We start from the raw sequence: 23,616 nt of genomic DNA on the forward strand, positions 1-23,616 counted from the left end.
ATTTGTTTATGAAATTGTATGAATGTGGCTTTTCTTTTTCGGGGGTTACGGTGTTGTCTGCTTGTTTAGGTTGAAGGCACATCTTTTGATTTAGACTGCTGGCTTTCTTTTTGCTGTTCTTGATGAGGAATTTGGGGTAGCCTTTAGTTTTGAATCTCTCATCCAGGATCTTGCTTTGGGTGTGAAAATCTTTGTCGTTAGTACAGTTAGAACGCATTCTTTTGTATTGGCCGTATGGGATGTTCTGGGTCCATTTCTTGAAGTGGCAACTGGTGTAGTCCAGGTAGCTGTTCCCATCGACACTATTGAAAAAGGTTTTGGTTTCAATTTTTTTCTGTGGGTTGTTGGACACTACTGTGTCCAGAAATTCTGCGTGATTCAGGTAGTGTGTGTGGGTAAATTGGATATTTCAGGTGTTGCTGTTTAGGGAGGTGATGAATCTGTTCAGTTCTTCTGTGCTTCCGTCCCATATGATGAAGATATCGTCGATGTATCGTCTGTGTGTGATACAGTGCTGGTACAGGGGGTCATGGTATAGTTGTTTCTCTTCGAAAGCACCCATGAACAGATTTTCAAAACTTGGTGGGAATCGAGTCCCCAACGCCATCCCGCAGTGCTAGCGATAGATGCGCCCATTGAACTGAAAGAAATTGTGTTGTAGAATGAATTTGATGGCATTGAGAAGAAATTCCTTTTGTAGTTCAGGCATGAATTCATCTGTTTGAAGGTAATGGGATATGGATAAAAAAAAAAAAACAAGCACAGGAGACATACTATTGTCTGCCACCTAGTGACATCAGCACAGCTCAACACCCTGATTGGTCGCCGCTTTTACAAGCCCTTTAGTGGACAAATACCGCTATTCTCCCCATCAGAAGGTATCTAGCAGATAACATGAATAATACCCAGTACTAAAACAATGTTATAAAGTGAATATGACTTGTTTTACAGATCTATTCACAACATCCCGTCTTGAATTGAATATTTTATTATGAACAATTCATCACATAATCCCTGAACTGTACTGCACCGACCCCCAGTGCCACCCACCCTGACCTTCGACCCCCGCCATCTTTGGCACCCTATTTTTGTACTTATAAGCCCACATTCTGTTAACCCTACACACATCTTTGCAATTGAAAAAGAGGGAGCATACCCTCGAAATGCGTCTTGCTATTTTCACTTGTACCTGCTGCATGTATGAATAAAATACATGCTACTTGTACCTGAACTCGACTCCACGTGTGAATCCACCCAGGCAGCGCCCCTGCAGAGCTGTTTTTTGCAGAATCTCTTACGCCGTACCACTACCAACCCACTTAGAGGATGCTGGCCATCTCTGTAGGCTACAGCTGAGGATCCCACATCGCTACCCCGCTTTAAAGTAGTGACATGCAGGAAACCAAGGTCACATAAGGTGAGCACATCTCTTATCTAAGGGCTTTGGGAATTCTGGCCCACAGAAATACGAGAGGCGCTGCCCTCCATTTTTTCTTCTATTATCCTTTCTCGATTTGGTCTCACTGCTCATGAATCATAAGTTTGTAAGTAATATATTTAAAAAATTTAATAATTTACACTGTATAAAAAAAATGCAAGAAATTGTGTATTCATTATTTTTAACAAGTATAGTCTATTACTGACAAGCCTATATATATATATATATATATATATATATATATATATATATATATACACATTTGTAGTAAATTTACTTTGGACTTGATGAAGGGAGCAATCCTGAAAGCTTGTCTCTACAAAATTCTGTTAGTCCAATAAAAAAGGTATTACAAGATACTGCAACATTTTTTTGATTTGCATCTGTATATACATATATTTGAAACATATTCTTTTCAGATAACTGTAATACACGAATTTGGCCTCTGAGCGCCGCTGTTTAACCAATCTAAAAGACCTAGATATGCTTTTTCACCATTCATTTGACCGCAGAGAAGGATATTCTGTGCTCTTGCTATACATAGAATATATAATTTGTTTATATGTTATTATTGCTGGATTATAAACACTAATATGGACTAATATGACAAAATGTCTTTGGAATTGAATAGATGGAACAGCACCTTATACAAACAGTGGAAAACAGAAATGGCAAGTAACATTTTTATTCTTATTTTCTTTGCTGTGTCATTCAGTCTCTGGTCAGATTCATGATTCCATTGTAGAAGGAAATACTCTGTTATAGCAAATATTGGATTAGATATTAAGCAGCTCTCATCTAGAAAACTGGGGATTGTATCCTGAGTGGAATAGTTCTGCAAATTTGGATAGTGAAAATCTGGATGTTAAGAACATTGTGGAGAGAGACAAATTATGTGGGGCAGAAACATTCTCCTTCCTAATCTTTGATGCTTTGAATATTTTCAGAATATAAATGGCAATTCTCCAGATTCTGCAGGAGATTCATCTATTAGCAATATTTCAGTTTAGACATCAATTCTTAATCATAATTAGAATTTTTCTTTAATGAGAAAATCAGAACAAATATTTCCAGAATTTGAATTAGAGAAGCCATAAGGAACAGAAGACACCTCTGAATTAATATTGACTGCATTTGTTGAAGTAACTGATATCAAAGCCACAGGACTGCACGCATGGTAGCACTCTTATGAAGTGTCCAATAATTCTAGTGAATACTGAAAATGAAGGATCCAGTGCATAACTCACAAAACATTAAGCGTAGCAGTATGTTTAGTATCAAACCAACAGACAAAAAATTACAATAACTAAGAACTCTTGACTGTAATATAATTATAAACTGTCTGCCCAAGGATAGAGGGATCCTTGTGGGCCAGGCTATAGAAATTACTATAGTAATGACAATGCTCCTACGATATCAAGAACATTACCTACCATTATTCCTCAAGATTCTCCTCTTAGTAAAGGGAAAGCCCTGACTGGAGTTCAGTATCAGGATTGTGGGACTAATGAAGTTCACTGGGAAATTCTAAAAGTCCCTTTTTCAATGAAAGTACTGCTCAAATCAATTATATAAATAGTTTTAAATAGTGCTGTATAGCAAAAGTATCAGTATATAAGATCGTAATCACAGCTATTATCTCCAGAAAAGATGAGCTATCGGCTTGGAAACATCGAATAATAATGACAACTCACCATGTTTTATGAAATGGTGCTTTCATAGCAGAGAACAATTTTCCTCAATATTCTATATTTGCCTCTTTATTCTATATTCAGATTATAAAACTTAAATAGTACTAATGTAAGACCTGGTATCATCTTACCTTTACACATATAAATAAACCAGAGTACTTCTTGTCCAGAGATCAGTTTAGTATGAGCAGCAAGATGAGTTATGTCCTGGAGACAATGAATGACCATTTCTGAGCAGTGATACTACATTCATTATATATATATATATATATATATATATATATATATATATATATATATATATATATAGTAGAATAGAATGATAATACACCAAATATCTTATTTCCATCACCAAAAAAAGGTTGCTCCATGTCTTAGATGGTCCCTTCACAAAAAGGAGGAAACAAGCAACACTGAAATAACAACAGCACACACTAATAATAATGTCAATAAACAAATCTTTATTATACACAGACAACCTCCTGCAGACACTACAAATATTGCACTATTGAGGGAAGAAAAAAGCAAAATAGTTAAAATAGTCTCACTGGAGCCTGAGCACAACACTAGGGAGGGGCCATGAACCCCCTCTCCTAGAGACTGGCACCCGTTCTTTTAATATATCAACCAGTGATCTACTCCATACAGATAATACATATCATATATGAATATATAGGCACAGATAGGAACAAGACCATAAAGGGAATAAATAATGGTAAAGTGCTGATAAGTAATCACCAAAAATCCCAGCAACATGTAAACTACAGTTACAATTCCCAAATGTATTGCCACAATCCCATCATTAATACTTGCAATCATAAGATATACATTGGAAGCAAGCATCCCAGACTGGATGGAAAAGCCAAATTGAGTATAGTCAAGGACAAGGACGGGGCCAAAGAGAACCCCACATACATAAATAAATCACAGCGCATAAATAAATCACAGCGCTAACATTCGCTATAATGATAAGGTTGTGATCACAATACATGAATAAGTTATAATAACAGCGCATAAATATGAATTTGGTGCATAAGTAGTTCTAATGGGAATATAGGTGCATAATAAAAATGGCAAACACAAAAACACAATACTAGGTTGAGAAAGCTAGGGCTGGCACTGTGGCAAATAATCAGATAAGGCAACAGGAGGGATGAAATGTTCATAAGCAGCAACAGGGTCCAGACATGGTTGACAGACCATAGGGGTGCAAATCCAAAATGAACGAATATGAGGAACCATAAAAATTGAAGAGGAAAAGAAATGCACTCACCCGTATGCATCTGAGTATCTGTGAAGTCTTAGCAAACTAGATCTTTGTGCGATGGCAGGGAGTAGCCAATGAACGGCTGAAATTAACAGTCTATATACAATGTTATCTTGAGAAGTTTAAGGAACAGTTAGAAATGCATTTATTTTGTTCTATGAACTTGAGGGCCTTCTTGTCATTACTAAGCTCTTTTTAATTGTGCTCAATAAGTCCTGCTCTGTAATGAAGAGGGAGAGGCGGAGGGAGGGGAGGAATATTGATGAGCTGGGCGGCGCTGCGGCCGGTGGCGGTGACATCAGAGTGCCAGTTACCCCGCCTGTGCCAGTTAGCACTTCATTAGCATTTAGGGAAAAATGAAGATATCGGCAGAACGGCCAGGCGGATCTGGGCACTGTAAGCATCAAACTGTTCAGCGTTCCCCGCACTATCAGCCAGTACCAGTGGTTAGTGCAAGGGTACCAAGCTGACAGCTATCATGCCCCCTCCCATAGGCTTGCATTGAGGGGCGGACGTCACACGCCGTCGGCCCTGTGGTTGCCGGTAACCAGACCCGGAGTGAACACGCTTCGGGGACTGATTATAAACGGGGTGCTGTGTGCAAGATCACGGGGGTCCCAGCGGCGGGACTCCCGCAATCAGGCATCTTATCCGCTATCCTTTGGATAGGGGATAAGATGTCTAAGCACCGGAGTACCCTTTTAACTAACAATATCCACCATAGAACTGCCTCTACTCAGAAATTATACTACTCACAGGTTCCTTCAACCTTGCAGAAGGCATGATAAAAGTGATGGCAATGGATGCAGACTTTGGAAATGCAAGACTTTTGCTGGGCTTTTGTTGGGCTTATGCTGGGCTTATGCTGGCTTGCCAAATCTCTACAGCTGGCTAGAAGTACAAAGTGTAAGAAGCAGCTCACTTACAGATGAAGCTTGAAAAATTTGAATATCAAAAGTCCATTGTACTTCATTAATGCAACATCAAAGGAAAGGAAGCATAAAGCAATCTCCTGGTAGATGGATGTGTTGACCTTGTTCTTAATGAAGTAAGTGGACCAACACCAGCAGATGACATGGCTCCCCAAATCATAGCAATTGGGGCAGGGGGGGGACACTTTCGGGTTTTCATGAGCTGTAAGCCATAATCATCACAGTTTTAACAAATCATGGCTTGAACTATCTTGCTTTGCTATATATATTAGTTTCACCTTTTAAGTTGCATTACTAAAATAAATGAACTTTACACAATATTACATTTTTTCGAGTTTCACCTGTATACTCTGTAGCATGAGTGTACTTGCTCATGTTTCCATGGTGCTCTGAGCTTATAATGTACGGCATAGCTGAAAGTTTATACTGTAAAGGACCATGTGACTCATGTTAAAGGCAGGTGTCCCTGCTACTTTTCTCTAAGCCAGTTTATTAAATATTTTTCCAAAAATAAATAAAGCAACCATATACAGTATGATTCAAGTATGACTCCAATATAGATCCAGTATAGAAGTCAGACAGGACAAAAAGGATAGACAATACAAAAACTAACATCATTAGGGGAATCTCCTTCTTAACAATGGGGAAGATTCTTGCGACAATTGAGACACAGTTAAGCTATAATTTGTATCATATATCATCTCATCTACCTATACAGTGTGTTCTGTAAATATAAATATTAGAATATTAATAAATGATCTCCACTAATTACCCAAACAAGAAAAGGGAGTGTGTTCTTCTCCTTTGCTGTTTGGTGAGCGATAAGTTATCCATAAAGCCCATTTTTGATAGAAAGGTAAAGCCACACCCTCCCAATTGCAATAATTTCTTCCATCCTATAAGAATCTAAAGAGCCCTAATTTTGCCATCTCTAGAATTTTTCATATTAAGAATTGCATTGTCATTGGATATACCTGAAAGTCAGGAAGCAAATGAGCCATCTGTGAGAAAAGAGAAATTTAAGCATGACTAATATCTGATTAAAGGGATTCCATTGTAGGCCAATACTCCCGCAGAAGGGGACATGACCATATAATGTATGAAGCAAGGAGCCCCACCCTCACAATTGCGCCAGCACTCATTTGAACACGAAGTCTATCAGGTATCTAGTACCAACGCAAGTTTGTTTTGATGATATCTTCCGGTCCATGCTTCTTCTAAAAAGCTCCAAGAATGAAGTTGGTAATGGCTATATCTGTATCTGACAAAGTACTGGGATATATGGTAAGAAACATGTCTGTTTCATTGAGAAATAAAACTGCTTTATAATTTGAAGCCCACTTTCTGTAGTTATTTCATATGATATGATTGTAACGTGTGTATGTATCAAGAAGCCTTCCCTAACAGTTGTTGCTTTCCCTTTGACATTGTCTGAATGTCCACTAATCATGCATTTACATACGATACTAAACTCCATAAAAGATCTAATCTCTGCAATAAATTAGATGATTTTAGCATCTATAAAAATAAATCCTCACAATCATATCTTATCAGATTTTGTTTCTAAACTTCAATTGCTAGCCTCTTCAACGGTTAGGTTGGATTACAAAACAATGCCGATATAACTTTACAAACTTCAATCTCACCAAACAAAGGTGCAGTCTTTCCTTCCAAATTTCCTTCCCAATCTGTGTCTGAAGCTCTGAACTTCATACAGAGATGCACTTTAATACTAAGAACATTAAAGTTTTCATATATTGGACAGTGATTCAAGGAATTATTACCAACAATGCTTTCATGCAGTTTATACAGTGTGTTAGTTGTCCGAAATAGTTTTAATATGTTTTATTATATATGTATTATGTGTATTGTTTTACCATTATTTACCAATTAATCAAAATAAATTAATTTTGAAAGAAAATAATTGTGATTAGTGTAAAGAATTTACAAGAGATTTTCTCGCCATAAAGTTTAACATTAGTTTAGTGTCAATAAAAGTTAAATTTTTTGTGAATTTTGAATTCTAACTTTTGCATATGAAAACATAATTAATATTATATACAACACAAGAGACCTCAGCAGGAATACTTTAGCAATTTAAGAAAATTCAACTTTCTGTCTAAAAATAGACATCGGAATTACTAAGATACAATAAAGAGAACAAAATAATCAAATATTTAAAAATATACATTTACACATTGAGAGAAGTTCTGATAAATGAAATTATGGTAAAAATACATTGACAAGACAAAAAAAACATGGAGCGCTACCTTTGTGGAATCTTCTACAGCGCGATCTCTAGCTTCCATCCTGTCTGTTCTTCCGCCCTCTAATACATTGACAAGGATATTTCTTTATTCTTTCATGCAAAACCAAAATAAATATACTCTTAATCTATTACTTAATCATACAGTTTATTAAAACATTTATATAAAACATTTATTTAAACCATAAATATTCACTACATTCAAGTAACTGCAGTTCCTCATTTCTACCTCAGAGTGCCACTGTTTGACCAATAAGAAACTGAATAGAGAGGTAGAGATCCTCTCTTTAGTATTCCTCCTACACTAGACAACAGAAAGAAAAAAGCACAGCCATCATCTGGATTCTCTTTTTATACATTTTAGGATATTTTCATTTTATTAGCTTACATTTTATTACTGGATTAAAAATATTTTCCAAACTGTTCAGAGTAACTACAATTGAGCCTCGTCAGCTGGAATTCAAAGGACTCAGATGGCAAGTAACCATTTCTGTCTTATTCTCTTGGCTGTGTCATTCAGTCTCTGATTCATTATTCTATTGTAGAAGAAATGAGGAAAGACTCTGTTATAGCAAATACTGCAGATGACCTTGAATTATATATTAAGCAGCTCTTATCTAGAAAAGTGAGGATTGTATCCAAAGCTTCAGAGAGATATTTCTATGTTGGTCTAGAAATTTTTTATCTATATATTAAGGATAGAATAGTCAGGAAAACATTAAATGGGACAAAGGTTTTCTGTTACCTGATTTTAGATGCCTTTTGAAATTTTTTAAGTAAAAGTAAAAATTCTGGATATATGATAATTATTCACATTTTTTCATGACAAATTTATTTCAGAAATTATTAGAATTCATTTGCAGGGAACAAGGTTTGTGTTACTCAATGTAGAAGATCCATATACTAGTAGTAATTCAGTGCAGACATATAAGCTCAGTGGCAACCATTTCACCTTAGCAAAAGTAACAATCCTGATGGGAGTAAATCACCTGAACTGGCACTACCTTCAGATTGAGAGATGCAAAGCAGTGGCATGCAAAGAAGAGATGGGACCCCCATATAAAACAATAAAATTGGCCTCCAATTATGACTTAGAAAATAATAGATAAATCAGGCATCTAATCACCTTTCACATGCAGTGCTCCCAGTCTCAATAAATGCAATAGAATATGGGGGAGTGAATTTAAAACGTAGCTTTTACTCGTTATACACTAAAATTCACAAAATAACGTGAGTATAAGTGTAGAAACAATGTAGGTAATGAAATTACCTTCCATTTGATGCAATAAAGACAACTGTTAAAGTCATAGATTTTTCATTGCTCATAATCATATAGAAAATGTCACTATCTGAAACAATGCCTCTCCATGTATCGCCGATGCGTTTCTGACAATATGTCAAATGTCCTCAGGGGCATGAAAGGAGACAGGGATCTACATAAGATATAAATTATTGCATGTACTTAATAGCAAAGAGTTCATGAACAAAAAAAACTGTAGCTGATAGAGTAGCGACTTAGGTTATCAATGTGCACAAAAGTTTATTGGCACAATAAGCACTAGGTGAGCAGGAGTCGCCTGATGTGGTCCGGTCTGTAGACCTGTTGGGCTTCTGCGTCCGTGCTCATCTCATGCGCAAACCCGCGATGGCGGGGAGCCGTGCAGTTGTACCGGCTCCTGTGCGCACAACTGCACAACTAAAACCCCTCCAATTATGACATCTGATTTTGCCCCCCAGGACAGAAAGAGAAAGAGAGAGGAGTTCTATACAGTTTCTTACTGACAAAAAAGGATAAAAAAGAATGGGAAAAAACAGGACGGGGTCACCTCTCTCTAAGCGCCCCTATAGCAGCTGCATGGTCTGCCACATTGTAATATATGCATCTTGATCTTGATAAAAAGTATTCATGAGCTATAGTTGGAGGAAATCCTCCAAGATCGGAAACTTCTATAATGGAAATTATTGTTACTGACTAGAAATGAGCGAATTTCTGAAAAATTTGATTCAGCCGATTCACCGGATTTTCCTAAAAAGATTGGTTCAGACTGAATTTATTTGCAGTGAATCGCTATAAAAAATGCCTATTTCTGGTCTACAGAGAGGCTCAATAGGGGTCTAGAACACTTTGCCTTGTCCTAACACGCATAGGGAGTGTGCTGTGTTAGTGAAATAATACTGTTATTCAGTATGACATGCAGATTATAGGCATTGCTATAAGAATCACTGCCCCAGAGCATCTGAATGTGGCAGATTTTTTATGTCATTTTTATTTTATTTAATTTGAATTTATTTAAATTTTTTGATTACCCATTCTGGTGACCATCGAGCTGGCGGGCCTCGCCAGGCTAGATTCCACCTGTTCCAGCCCCTTCCTCTCAGCACCCCCTGACTGTGAAAGTGAGAATGTTTCATTTAATCAGATATGGTTCATTGTTATCGCTCCAAGCTGCTTCATTGGATTCTTGTGATAATTTCACAGGTAATATGACGTCGACGACCATAGGGCATCAGTCTTGAAAAGATTACATTGATTTTTTTAAATTTAAGATTTATATTAGATTCCCAAGTTTAATGTCCCGATGTTTACTATGAACTAAGCGACTAAGTGACTAAGGAGTCATATCGTGGCACAATGACAGAGCCTAGAGGTGGCAGCAGCATGAGGAGACCATAATCTGGCAGTATTACACAGCCTGGAATAGGCGGCAGCTAGAGAAGACCATATAGTGGCTGAATGACACAGTCTGGAGTTGGCGGCAGCATGAGGAGACCATAGGGCCTCCCAATTCCTAAGATTAAAATATGAATTTTCAAATTTAAATTGAAGATTTATGGTAGCTAGTGCTACTATAAAAATTTTTAGGTAATGTCCCAGGCCCAGCAGCATCAGTATACATATAGTGGCTGAATGACACAGCCAGGAGCTGGCGGTAGCATGAGGAGACCATATAGTGGCTGAATGGCACAGACTGGAGTTGGCGGCAGATGAGAAGACCATCTAGTGGCTGAATGGCACAACATTGAGTTGGTGACAGCATGAGTAGAACATATAGTGGCTGAATGGCACAGCCTGGAGGTGGCGGCAGATGAGGAGACCATATAGGGGCTAAATGACACAGCCTGGAGTTGGCGGCAGCATGAGTAGAACATATAGTGGCTGAATGGCACAGCCTGGAGTTGGCAGCAGATGAGGAGACCATATAGTGGCTGAATGGCACAGCCTTAAGTTGTTGGTACATGAGAAGACTATATAGTGGCTGAATGGCAAAGCCTGGAGTTGGCGGCAGATTGGGAGACCATATAGTGGCTGAATGGCACAGCCTGGAGTTGGCGACAGATGAGGAGACCCTATAGTGGCTGAATGGCACAGCCTTGAGTTGGCGGCAGATGGGGAGACCATATAGTGGCTAAATGGCACAGCCTAGAGTTGGCGGCAGATGAGGAGACCATATAGTGGTTGAATGGCACAGCCTGGAGTTGGCAGCAGCATGAGTAGAACATACAATGGCTTAATGGCACAGCCTGGAGTTGGCGCAGATGAGGAGAACATATAGTGCCTGAATGGCACAGCCTGGAGTTGGCGGCAGATGAGGAGACCATATAGTGGCTAAATGGCACAGCCTGGAAGTGGCGGAAGCATTAAGAGACCACATGGTGGCAGAATGAGACAGCCTGGAGGTGGCAGCAGCTTCATCAGGAGTCCTGAAAGTGACCCGGTGACAGAGTGGTGTGGTGTTTGGCAATGTCAGTATCCGGTGAAGAAGGTGGAGGAAAAAAGGTCTGATGCAGAGGAATGTTTGTAACTGGGGAGCAGCGCCTTAAGTCTGTTTGGCACTATACATATTTGTGAAGTGTTGGTGTGGCACCATGGTCAATATACTCTGATGCATCAGGCATTGGTGGGTGGAAATCCTGGCTGATCCATGCCTGATTAATCTTCACAAAAGTCAGTCTCTCTACATTTTTCATGGACAGACGAGTTCTCCTTGGGGTGACTATGGGGCACAGTGGAGGTTGAGGAGGTGGAGTCGCACACTGTCGCAGGACCAACGGCATGAGAGCGCAGAGGCGGAAACGGTGTGACCTGTCTAAGTTGCTGTTGTGGCCATGCAGGAACCACATTCACCAAGTGGGCCGTAAAGCACATTGTCCCTGACCATAGTTACAGCTCCACACGTTGGTGCTGCCGTGCACTTTGGTACACTTTGGTAGAGTGGGGTGGTGGTTGTTAATACCAGTACCTGGAGACGAAGGTGGGTGAAAGATGGAGAACTTAGCATCAGATGAGTAGTGTTGAGCGGCATATGCCATATTCGAATTTGTGATATTTCGCGAATATATGGACGAATATTCTTCATATATTCGCTAAATTCGCGTATTCGCAATATTCACAGCCTTTTTTTACCATGAGCCATAAAATGCGCGTGTACATTTACCATAAAATTTGCATGCGCAATATCGCGTGATGAAAGAGCTAAAAGAAGGGAGCGATCAATATGCGTGAAAATTCGCATATGCGAATATTCGCATATGCAAATTTTCGGACGCCAACCAGTCTGACACAGTAACTAGTATTGGAGCCTTGTTTACACCACAAGCTGGAAGCAGGGAGGGGTGATCACTGTGATGTGTACTGTGAAAAAAAATTTGAAAATTCGTAATTGTGAATATTTAGCGCTATATTCGCAATATTCACAAATTAGCGAATATGCGATATGCGCAATAAATATTCACATTGCGAATATTCGCACCCAACACTACAGATGAGTTGCATCAGGCAGATGGAAGGATCAGAATAGTAGCTGAGGCAGGTAGGCATTGTGGATTTGCATTACGGAAAACTTAACTTTTAACATTATTCTTACTCTCACATTGATAATTCCCTTATTGGAAAGTGTTACTTGTTCTAAAAAGGGTGGCCCCACACAGGAACCTCTCCCTGTTTCCACCTAAAAACACTGCCATTTCCCAGGGTTCTTAGTTGAAAATAGGGAGAGGTTCCTGTGTTTTTATGGTTGCCCTTTTTAGGACAAGTCACACCTGCCAAGAAGGGACTTAATAGTGCGAGAGTAGAGCCTTACAGGGGAAGTTTTTACCCCCACCTGTTACAATGGACCAATGCATCGCATCAATACTTGGTGATGTAGGTGGCACATGGTGTTTTTCTGCGCACCTTTCCTTTTGTTAGATTTAAAAAAAATGTTGGGTCCATATATTTTATCCTAAGAAAAGTTAAGTTTTAGCTAATGCATATCCTTGTGGTCTAATGCAGAGGAATGTATGCAACTGGGGACCGGCACCTTAATCATGTTTTGCAGTATCCAAGGCCGCACAATGAGAGAGCCTGGAGGTGGCAGCATCAGCATGAGGAAACCATAGAGCAGCACAACGAGAGAGCCTGGAGGTGGCAGCATCAGCATGAGGAGACCATATAGCAGCACAATGAGAGAGCCTGGAGGTGGCAGCATCAGCATGAGGAGACCATATGGCAGCAGAAAGACAGAGCCTGGAGGTGGCAGCAGCATGGGGGCCTTGCCAACTGAGGGTTGAGTCTGGGGAACCCACCAACTGTTGACTGGGGGTGTCGGATGTCACTTGGGAGGAAGTGGATGACCGAGTGAACCAATCAATCACGGCTGCTGGGTTGCTGGTCGAGACACCACTGCTAGCTGACACCGGGAGCTCAGACCGCTTGTTGCAACTCCTGCTGCCACACGCCCATACTCTGCTGCGACCTCTGCCTGCGCCTGATGAATTTAGGCCTCTTCTGCGACCTCTGCCGCGCCTGATGAATTTAGGCCTCTGCCACTCCTCTGTGCATGTCCTGGCACTTCTCTGCCTGACATTCTTGCTGCGTATATGAGGGGAGTACAATACGCTTCACTATGCTTAAAACAGTACTTGTCTAGAACAGCAACCAGTGTGTACTTTTGCCTGGCCTTTTACAGTATCTAGGCCCTTGAGAGTTTAACAGGTACAAAATAGTACACCACTTAGATGTAGGTATGTGGTATGCACTTATGAGGGCAGAAAAATGTGCTACAGTGTGCTTAATACAGTATTTGAGTAAAACAACAGCCGGTGATTACTTTTTCCTGGACTTTCACAGTATCTAGGCCCTTGAGAGTTTAACAGGTACAAAATAGTACACCACTTAGATGTGGGTATGTGGTATACACTTATGAGAGCAGAAAAATGCACTACGGTACGCTTAAAAAAGTATTTGAGTACAACAGTAGCCGGTGAGTACTTTTGCAAGGCCTTTCACAGTATATAGGCCCTTGAGAGTTTAACAGGTGCAAAATAGTACACCAGTTAGATGTGGGTATGTGGTATGCACTTATGAGGGTAGAAAATGTGCTACAGTACTCTTAAATAAGCATTTGTGCACAACACCAACAGTGCTGCAGCACATAGTCGCTGTGTACTAAACACAAAATTGCACTTTCTCTCTCAAAGACTATTAGGAATGGACTGCTGGGTATGCAGTGCTCCCTGGTACCCGCTGCACGTGACCATATAAGTATGTAAGTGTATACCCCCATGTTTACCTGTATTTTATGATAGCAGGCTTGTTGGCTATATGTACATTGGTATAACTTTATAGCATGTGTTTTGCACATTTGGCTGGGTAACAACACCAATTTAAGGCTTTAGGTATTATACCAGGGTTTAGTGCAATACTATTTTTTCTTTCTTCCCCCCACTTTTGTGGAAATCTTTTGTATTTTATATTTGTGTAAATAACATTTTCATATTGCTATATTTTGAGTAAATGACTAAATTTTCTTGGGTTTCTTTCTTAAAAAATTACCTAAAAAGCAAAGTATAATGATATAAGTTTACTGGATATACCTAAAGCAAAAAAGAGTGTTTGGATTTAAATGGTAGTACAAATAAAGAATTATGGATAATAAATACTATAATAAAATAATTTAAGACAATTGTAATTCTTTATTTTTGCCTCTGAGCGCCGCTGTTTAACCAGTAAGGAGAAACATGCAGAACTGGAAATCCATAGGCAGCGTTCTCTGCCACAAAACATTGCTCATCTACAGAAAGAGTCACAGCCATTTTTTAGATTCTCCTGAACAGAAAAATGCAGATATCATGAACATTTTTCTGTTGAACATTTACATTGGATAAATAAAACCTTACTGGATATTCTAAAGAAAATAATCACTAAAGATGGACACAATGGAACCTTCTGTACAGGGATACAAAGGACTCAGATGGCAAGTAACCCTTTCTATCTTATTTTTTTGGCTGTGTCATTCAGTCTCTGGTCAGATTCATTATTCTATTGTAGAAGAAATGAGGAAAGACTCTGTTATAGCAAATATTGCAGATGACCTTGGATTAGATGTTAAGCAGCTCTCATATAGAAAACTGAGGATTGTATCCAGAGCTTCAGAGAGATATTTCTATGTAAATAAGAATAATGGAAATCTATATGTTAAGGACAGAATAGACAGAGAGGTATTGTGTGGGAGATCAACGTCATGTTATCTGAGTTTTGATGTTGTGATTGAAAGTCCTTTTAATAAATTTAAAATTAAAGTTGAAATTCTGGATATCAATGACAATTCTCCACAATTTTTACATGATAAAACTATTTTAGAGGTAATTGAATTAACAATGATAGGAACTAAATTTTCCTTGCGAAATGCAGAAGATCCAGATATTGGTAGTTATACAGTGCAGACATACAAGCTTAGTGAGAACCAGTATTTTACACTTAATGAAAATATCAGAACAGATGGGAGTAAATTTCCAGAGCTTGTTTTAGAGAAACCTTTAGATCGAGAGACACAAGATATTCATGAATTAATACTAACAGCATTGGATGGAGGAAATCCTATTAAGTCTGGTACAACATTATTGAAGATAATTGTTTTAGATGGCAATGATAATGCCCCAATATTTACTCAAGATATGTACAAAGTTGTCTTAAAGGAAAACATCCCAATTAATTCTACAATAATCATTGTAAATGCTACAGACAGTGATGAAGGTGTCAATGCACAGATCACATATTCTTTTACCTCTAAATATATCCATCACCCAGGAATATTTACTATTATCCCAAATACTGGAGAAATCAGGATCAATGGAAATTTGGATTTTGAAATAACACAGAATTATGAATTGTCTATAGAAGCAAAGGATGGAGGAGGCCTTGTAACACACTCTAAGGTACTGGTAGAAGTGGTAGATGTCAATGACAATGCTCCTGAGATAACTATTACTTCCTTATCTACTCCTATTCCTGAGGATTCTGCACCTGGGACAATGATAGCTCTGATTGAAGTTCATGATCAAGATTCTGGGGATAATGGACATGTTGACTGTCAAATTCTAGAAAGTGTGCCCTTTAGTTTATTACCTTCAGACAATTACTATAGACTTGTTTTAAAAACTACTATAGATAGAGAGAAAACATCTTCTTATAATATCATTATTATAGCTACAGATAGTGGATCTCCCCCTCTTTCCACCACCCAGAGTCTTAGGTTGGACATTTTGGATGTCAATGACAACCCGCCAATATTTGCCAAGTCTACCTATGTGACTTATGTGCTAGAAAACAATTTACCAGGAGCTTCAATATTCAGTATACAAGCCTCAGATCCTGATACTGGAGACAATGCTAAAATAGTTTACTCAATTTCTGGCACAATTACAGAAAATCTATCAATGTCATCTTATCTCTCCATCAATATCGAGACTGGAGTTTTTTATGCACAAAGAACATTTGACTATGAGCAGAAGAAGGAGTTTACAATAGAAATCATAGCTTCAGACTGTGGATCCCCTTCTCTGAGCAGTAACACTTCATTATTGATCCACATAGTTGATCAGAATGATAATGCACCAAAAATCTTGTACCCATTAGAAGAGATTGGTGGGTCGGCTGTGTTTGAGATGGTGCCTTTTACTTCTGAGCCTGGTTCTTTAATAACAAAGGTGGTGGCGGTGGATGCAGACTCAGGACATAATGCTTGGCTCTCTTACTACTTTATACAGGTATCAGACCATAATCCTTTTGTGATAAGTGAGCACACAGGAGAAATCAGAACTTCACGCAATTTTCAGGAAAAGGACATATTGAATTACAAGGTTGTGGTCATGGTAAAAGACAATGGAAATCCCCCTCTTTCTGCTTCAACCACAATAAGTCTTATTATTGCTGATGACTTTCAACAGGTTGGACCTAAACTCCACAATCATCTTAAAGAGGAAGAAACTCAGAACCACTTACAGTTATATTTAGTGGTTGCACTTGGTCTTATTTCCTTGCTTTTTATAATAACTGTGTTGGTGGTCATTATATCAAAATGTAAGCAACCAAAATCCTTACCAGCCTTCTCTTCTCTTGCTACAAATCTGTATCCTCCAATTGATCCCAGGACTTTTTCCATGTATAGTGATGGATCACTCCCTTTCCCATATTCATACAATGTCTGTGTGGCATTAGATTCTGCTGAGGGCGACTTTACTTACATGAATCCAAATGGAAATGTTCCTGTGGAAAACCTAATTGATGCCGATAATGCAGACCAAGGATCTTCAAGTCTCAGAGAAGCTTCTCCAAACACTGACCAGGTGAGATTTTAAAACTTTCTACCATCTGTATGAACTTCCATAAAATATGCAATTTTACTCAAGAGACCAAAAGACCAACAGAGGCAATCTTGTTGGAGCTGACGTTGAAGACAGTGGTGTTACTAGAGAATGTTTTGTATGTGTATTTTAACAATATAATTATATTCTTTATTTATAGGTATGTCTGTGGTTACAGATATAATATCAGTTATTATATTCAATTAATCGATCTCAGATCCAATACTGTAGCTTAGACTGTAATTCTGGCTAATCATAAAATGTATGTTTTTTTTTTGTTGATAGAGGGTAGGAAAAATATAGTTGAAATCACTCATATCACCAGATTGAAATAGGTCATCTATACTATGTCTCTATGGTAGATACTCAGAAGCAGCAGCAGCATGTAGGACATTGTAGAACAGTACAGAGAATTCCAAACTAGAAATCCAGCACTGAGTAGAAATATGATTTACTCAAAGCCAGTTTTTCCAATCCCACTCCTTAGACTTTCACTTGAAAATTTGGTTAGTGTACCATTTTTATATCTTTATTTTGAAAAGTACATGGGGGAATTTATCATTATGTTTATGCTATGTATTGGCATAAAAACAAGTCGAAACATTTTGCATAAATCTAATTTGCATAAAATATTAAAACTTTTCAATGGGTTTATACTGCATTTGCCTCTTTGAATACAGTGGCCTGAGGTTACTATAAAATGGGGTATGTATATATATATATATATATATATATATATATATATATACACACACACATATACTGTGAATACAGTGGCCTGGGGTTACTATAAAATGGGGTATATATGTATATACTTAGTTAATTAAGTAAAAAAAAGTAAAAAAAAAACACCTCCAATTGGTGACTACTCTAATATAGATACATACGTGGAAATGGTAACTAATGACATAAAAAGGTTAGACCAAGAAAGAATGAGGGAACAGAACCTCACGAGAGGAGAGAGACAGGCTATGACTGCATTAACCAAAAGATTCCTCCCTGGTCATAAAACCCTCTGACAAAGGAGGAAACATAGTATTGATGACCAGGGAGGAATACAAAAGGATGTGCTTGGACATCCTGTCAGACAGGGAGTGTTACAGTAAATTGAGAAAGGACCCAACAAGGGAGTTTGCAGAAGAATTAGTGGCCATCCTGGATGAAGGTAGAAGGTGTAACTTACTAAGTAATACAGAATATGAGTATATGAAGCCAAAAAACCCCAGAATGGCATGCTTTTACTCAGTACCAAAAATACACAAGGACCACCCCCCTTTAAGGGGGAGGCCCATTGTGTCGGGTATCGGCAATCTAACAGAAGGGGTGAGTCAGTATGTGGATTGCATACTGCGCCCTTTCGTATATGCCCTACCATCATTTACTCGCGATACGACAGATGTACTACAAAAATTGGAAGATCTAAGACTGGAGGAGGGATCAATATTAGCATCCCTTGATGTAGAGGTGTTGTACTCCTCCATCCCCCATGAGAAGGGGTTGGAGGCAGTACAATACTTCCTAGGTACCAGAGGCACCCAATATACACCACATAATACACTGGTAGTAAAATTATTGAGATTTGTCCTCACTAGGAATTATTTTCAATTTGAGGGGGAGTCCTTCCATCAAAGCCGAGGTACAGCGATGGGGAGCCCCTGCGCCCCCAGTTTCGCAAACCTGTACCTCGGCTGGTGGGAGGACCAACAGGTATTCAGTGAGGAGATGGCGTCATGGACCAGCCATATAAGTTTATGGCTAAGGTTCATAGACGATATTCTCATAATCTGGTCGTCCACAAAGGAGAAGTTTTTAAGGTTCGTGGAAATATTAAACAGAAATAACTTGGGGCTAAAATTCACAAGTTGTATAAGTGAGGATCATATTGCATTCTTAGATCTAAAAATATGGATCACACCCGACAATCACATACAAACTACAGTGTATAGAAAAGAGACAGCCACAAATTCCCTGCTTCAGTGGGACAGCTGCTATCCACGCCCACTGAAGCAGGGAATACCAACGGGACAATACCTTCGGATACGTAGGAACTGTTCTTCACTAGAAGACTTTGAAATCAAAGCGAGGGAGCTACGGGTAAGACTAAGGAGTAGGGGATACCCGAACAAAGTTCTGAAAAAAGCGTACCATAGAGCATTAACATCTAATAGATCCCACCTATTGACTCCAAAAGTGAAGCAGGATTCCAACGATGCAACAAGAATAATTGGAGTTTTTGATGAAAAAGCGATAGAAGTACGGGAGATCCTAAATAAACACTGGGGAATATTAAGGATGGATAATGCCCTGGAAAGTATAATCCCTCGAACCCCACAAATAACATATAAACGTGGACAAAACTTAAAGGATAAATTGATAAGGAGCAACTTCGAACCTGAACGGAAAAAAGGATGGCTCACAGAAAAACCAAAAGGGACCTTTCCATGCAGTAAATGCACAATGTGCCAATATGTACACAAAAGCAGTGAGTTCAAGAGCAGTGTAACAGGCAAACAGTACAAAATGCAACAATTCGCGAATTGTGAAACGAAAGGCGTTGTATATCTCCTAACATGCTCGTGTCCAGCAAATTATGTAGGAAAAACATTTAGAGCCCTCAAGAAACGGCTACAGGAGCATGTGGGAGATATAATCCATATGAGGGACACTCCAGTTGCAAATCACTTTGCCCTCAAACATGAAAGTGATGTTAAAAGTTTAAAAGTGCAAGTGATAGAAGTGATACCTCCCTCACCAAGAGGAGGAGATTGGGACAGGAGCTTATTACAGAGAGAGGCTTTCTGGACATATACACTGGAGACTGTCAAACCGGGAGGATTAAATGATTTTGTATCATATGCCTGCTTTATCAAATAATAAAATATCATTATAAGATCAGCCGGTGATCCACTGCAAAAAGATAAATACTAACTATTATAACCAAAAACAAACTACCCTAAGAAAGGTTAACAAAAAACAACAATAAAATAAGAAGAAATGAAAAAACCAAGGGCCCTATCAAGAACTGTGTTATAAAACAGAAATTTTCAATGTATATACTGATACAAAAGAACTAATAAGAAAAGACGAAAACTGCAGGCGATAAAGGGTTAAAATGAATGGAACGCAAGCCACTTACCTGCTTGATGGAGACCGGAGCTCAGAACGAGGGCTGGAAAGCATACCTGAGTGCATAGTGTATACTCCCCACCCGAAAACACCCAGGTGATCTAATCAGGTCGTAAAAGATAATGAGGGAAAAGCCCTGACGTAAGGGATCATGATTGGACCTGAGGAAAACGTGATAATGGAATTGGAGTAGTTATAGATATAAAAACACGGCGGGAAGTCATTTGAAGTACGGCCGTCATCAGTGCCGCATCTAAAAAGGATACAGGAGGAGTGAAAGAAGCCGAAAAGAAGTCCCGGAAGAATCGCAAGAGAAAACGCGTCAGACCGGCAATTATCAAGAAAGAAAGAAAAAGAGGCTCCCATCCGAAAGAAACGATACGCACCAACTACTTGAAAAGCCGGAATAAGAGATAAGTGCAATGAGTGTAATGTGCAATATGGAATATGTGCAATAATTCAATGAATGGAAATACTCCAAATGTGCAATATATACAATGTGCAATATCTTATAGACTGTGATATATCTAAATAAGACTCTATCACATGTTGCCACGAACAGATGGACATTTAAGCTGCTAAGGAGGCACACATATGAAACACCTCTACTGAAAATACAAATGCACATCAAATACCTCTGTTTGCAAATATATACACAAAATAAGCATACTGTCAATATACTTGGACAATCAAGGTGTTAAGGAGGCACATACAGAAGATAGATGTTACAAGTATACAAGCACAACCTCTGATGACAAAGTATGCACAAGAAAACGCACATTCGCATATGCACTTTAAATGCACTGATGAACACTTTGGCCTAGAGCAATACATGGACTACAACGTATGATACATCTCTATAGATACAAATGGATGCGGCAATATAAGTAGTGTATGGTGGCTATCACGGATTTTAATCATTACCACGAGTGTTATGTTAATACAAAAAAATAATTTAAAAGGTTCCCTTTGCGCTATTAATTGGTATATATATATATATATATATATATATATATATATATGTGTGTATGTATATATATATATATATGTATGTATATATATATATATACATATATATATATATATATATATACACACATACACACATATAAGAAACCATAGTCACTCAAAAAGATAAAATATACTGAATTTCTAATTGGATAATAATATAAATAATATTAAAAAAATGGAGTATAACTCCCAACATCCATAGGTGTGTAGTCCAAATGGGAGCAAAGTAAATAGCAAATTCCAAGAACATGTTGCATAGTAAAATTTTATTTCTGTCATAAACATATTGGGGGAGATTTATCAAAATCTGTCCGGAGGAAAAGTTGCCCAGTTGCCCATAGCAACCAATCAGATTGTTTCTTTCATTTTGCAGAGGCCTTGTTAAAAATGAAAGAAGTGATTTGATTGGTTGCTATGGGCAACTGGGCAACTTTTCCTCTGCACAGGTTTTGATAAATCTCCCCCATTATAATTTGAATCCCTCTTACACGACACATGACATTTAGGGTTCTAAAATGTGCCTGTCCAAAAGCTTATCATACTGTATTTTTCTGTTCCATCTGTCCCTTCTTCTATGCTTCCTTTTTGGGCATAGTACTTATATGGGGGGACATTTATCAATGTTTGCTTATGTACTCCTTTTTTTTGTTATTTTTTTCTTACAATTTTTTTGCGTATGTGCAACTTATTTATCAACTGGTTTTAGCCTATGTCTATGTCTGAGCTGTAGTAAATTTAGTAGGTTTTCATACGATGCCACCTTTTTGCGACTTTGGCACTTGATAAATCTCTGACCACTGCAAGTCAAAAATCACTTTTTACTTTGGTAAGCAAATTCTCTATTTATTTTTTGCTTAGTGCTATGCACAATCAAAAAGTCGCACAAAAAGTTGAGTAGTTGCATATGCAACTTTTTTGTGACAATTTTAAGCAAAAAAATTACCTACTAAATGCTTTTATAAATGTCCCCCATTGTTGGCAGTGGAAAATTATCTATCAATATTTAGAATTTGTCACAGTAAAGAGCAACCTGCTTGGCAACACAAATTTATCAACAGACAGGGGATCACCATAGAGCTCTTCTCCTGTTACCAGTCCTTCACTGATACACCAATTTCATTAGTTTTATCCACCGTGTATTTAGAGCCAAATGTATCATTTACAAAGCTCCTTCCTTCGAGTTTTGGTCATAGATAGATTCCATAGGAACAAACATCATGCTGCATTATGTTATTGAATATGATATTGAGATTAAGCTAACTAAAGAGGACTATATTTAAGAATATTTGGACATTGGTATTGGTATTGTTCCCTAACATTTAAAAAGAAAAAAGGATAGATATGTAAAGTAATATTCTCCTAGAAGGAAAAGACTTTCCTCTTATTGAGGTAATATCCAGGTAATTCAATGACTGACTCTTAAGAGCCTAAAAACATAACTAGGGATTATAATAAGAGAACCTTTACCTTTGCAAGTCAATTATACTGTTCCTCCTGAAGAAAAACTAACTGACCAAGAGGCATGAAAAATATTAGTAAAAAAGAAAGCAAGGGGAAAACATGTTTAATTTTGAGAAGAGATGACTAGGGGGGGGGGGGCAGGGACATGATTAATATGTCAGGGTATACATCCATACAAAATGATTAATATATCCAGGTACAAAAAATATGGTGAAAAACTGTTAAATGTAAAACTACCATCAAAAGCAAGGGGCACTACCTTCACCTAGAGAAAAGGTAAAGTTACTCCCCAGACAGAACTGTAGAATAGACTACCCAGGTATCACCACTGCATGATGATACCTTTAACATAGCCTAGATTATTTCTCAGAAAAGAAAATTTAAGAAAATGTACATGTATAAAATTATTTAATGACTATTCATCAAGATTAGTTATTTGAGATTAGGAGAAATTACTTGTTCCTTTAAAGATAGATTGTTTAATGCCTTATGGGTATTTTCTTTACCATCCAATGGCTCAATAGTGGAAAACACAGTCTTAAATTTGACCCCTACCACTGTACCTTTATTCACCCCTTACCCCTTGTTTCAACTTGATAAACATCTCTCTTTTTTTTATCCACTCTATATTACTAAGTCTATTTGCCATCTTTACAGTATTTATTTTTTTGGTTAGTGTTTTAAAGAACTTTGATATTCTCCTTTATAAAAACTTAACATAATAAAACATCAATTCAGTGATGAAATACATAAGACTGTAAAAGTAATTATGTTTTGAAACACCAATAGCTATAAATTAA

General features: G+C 38.1%; 1 protein-coding gene across 2 annotated transcripts in view; it reads left to right on the forward strand.

Annotated features, from left to right (window-relative positions):
* The first annotated feature begins 2,034 nt into the window (after window positions 1-2,034).
* LOC130267280 (protocadherin gamma-A4-like) overlaps window positions 2,035-23,616 on the forward strand; it is a 357,909-nt gene continuing 336,327 nt past the window's right edge. Inside the window, exon 1 of one of the 2 annotated variants that reach the window (XM_056516783.1) lies at window positions 2,035-2,109. In XM_056516783.1, the coding sequence (XP_056372758.1) occupies window positions 2,050-2,109 (60 nt within the window). In that variant the 5' untranslated portion in view covers window positions 2,035-2,049. Of the gene's footprint in view, window positions 2,110-14,668; window positions 17,201-23,616 lie in introns of those variants that run through there. The other variant, XM_056516771.1, reaches the window with a different exon arrangement.

This window comes from Hyla sarda, chromosome 4 (genome assembly GCF_029499605.1).
Source record: "Hyla sarda isolate aHylSar1 chromosome 4, aHylSar1.hap1, whole genome shotgun sequence".
NCBI classification, from domain to species: domain Eukaryota; kingdom Metazoa; phylum Chordata; class Amphibia; order Anura; family Hylidae; genus Hyla; species Hyla sarda.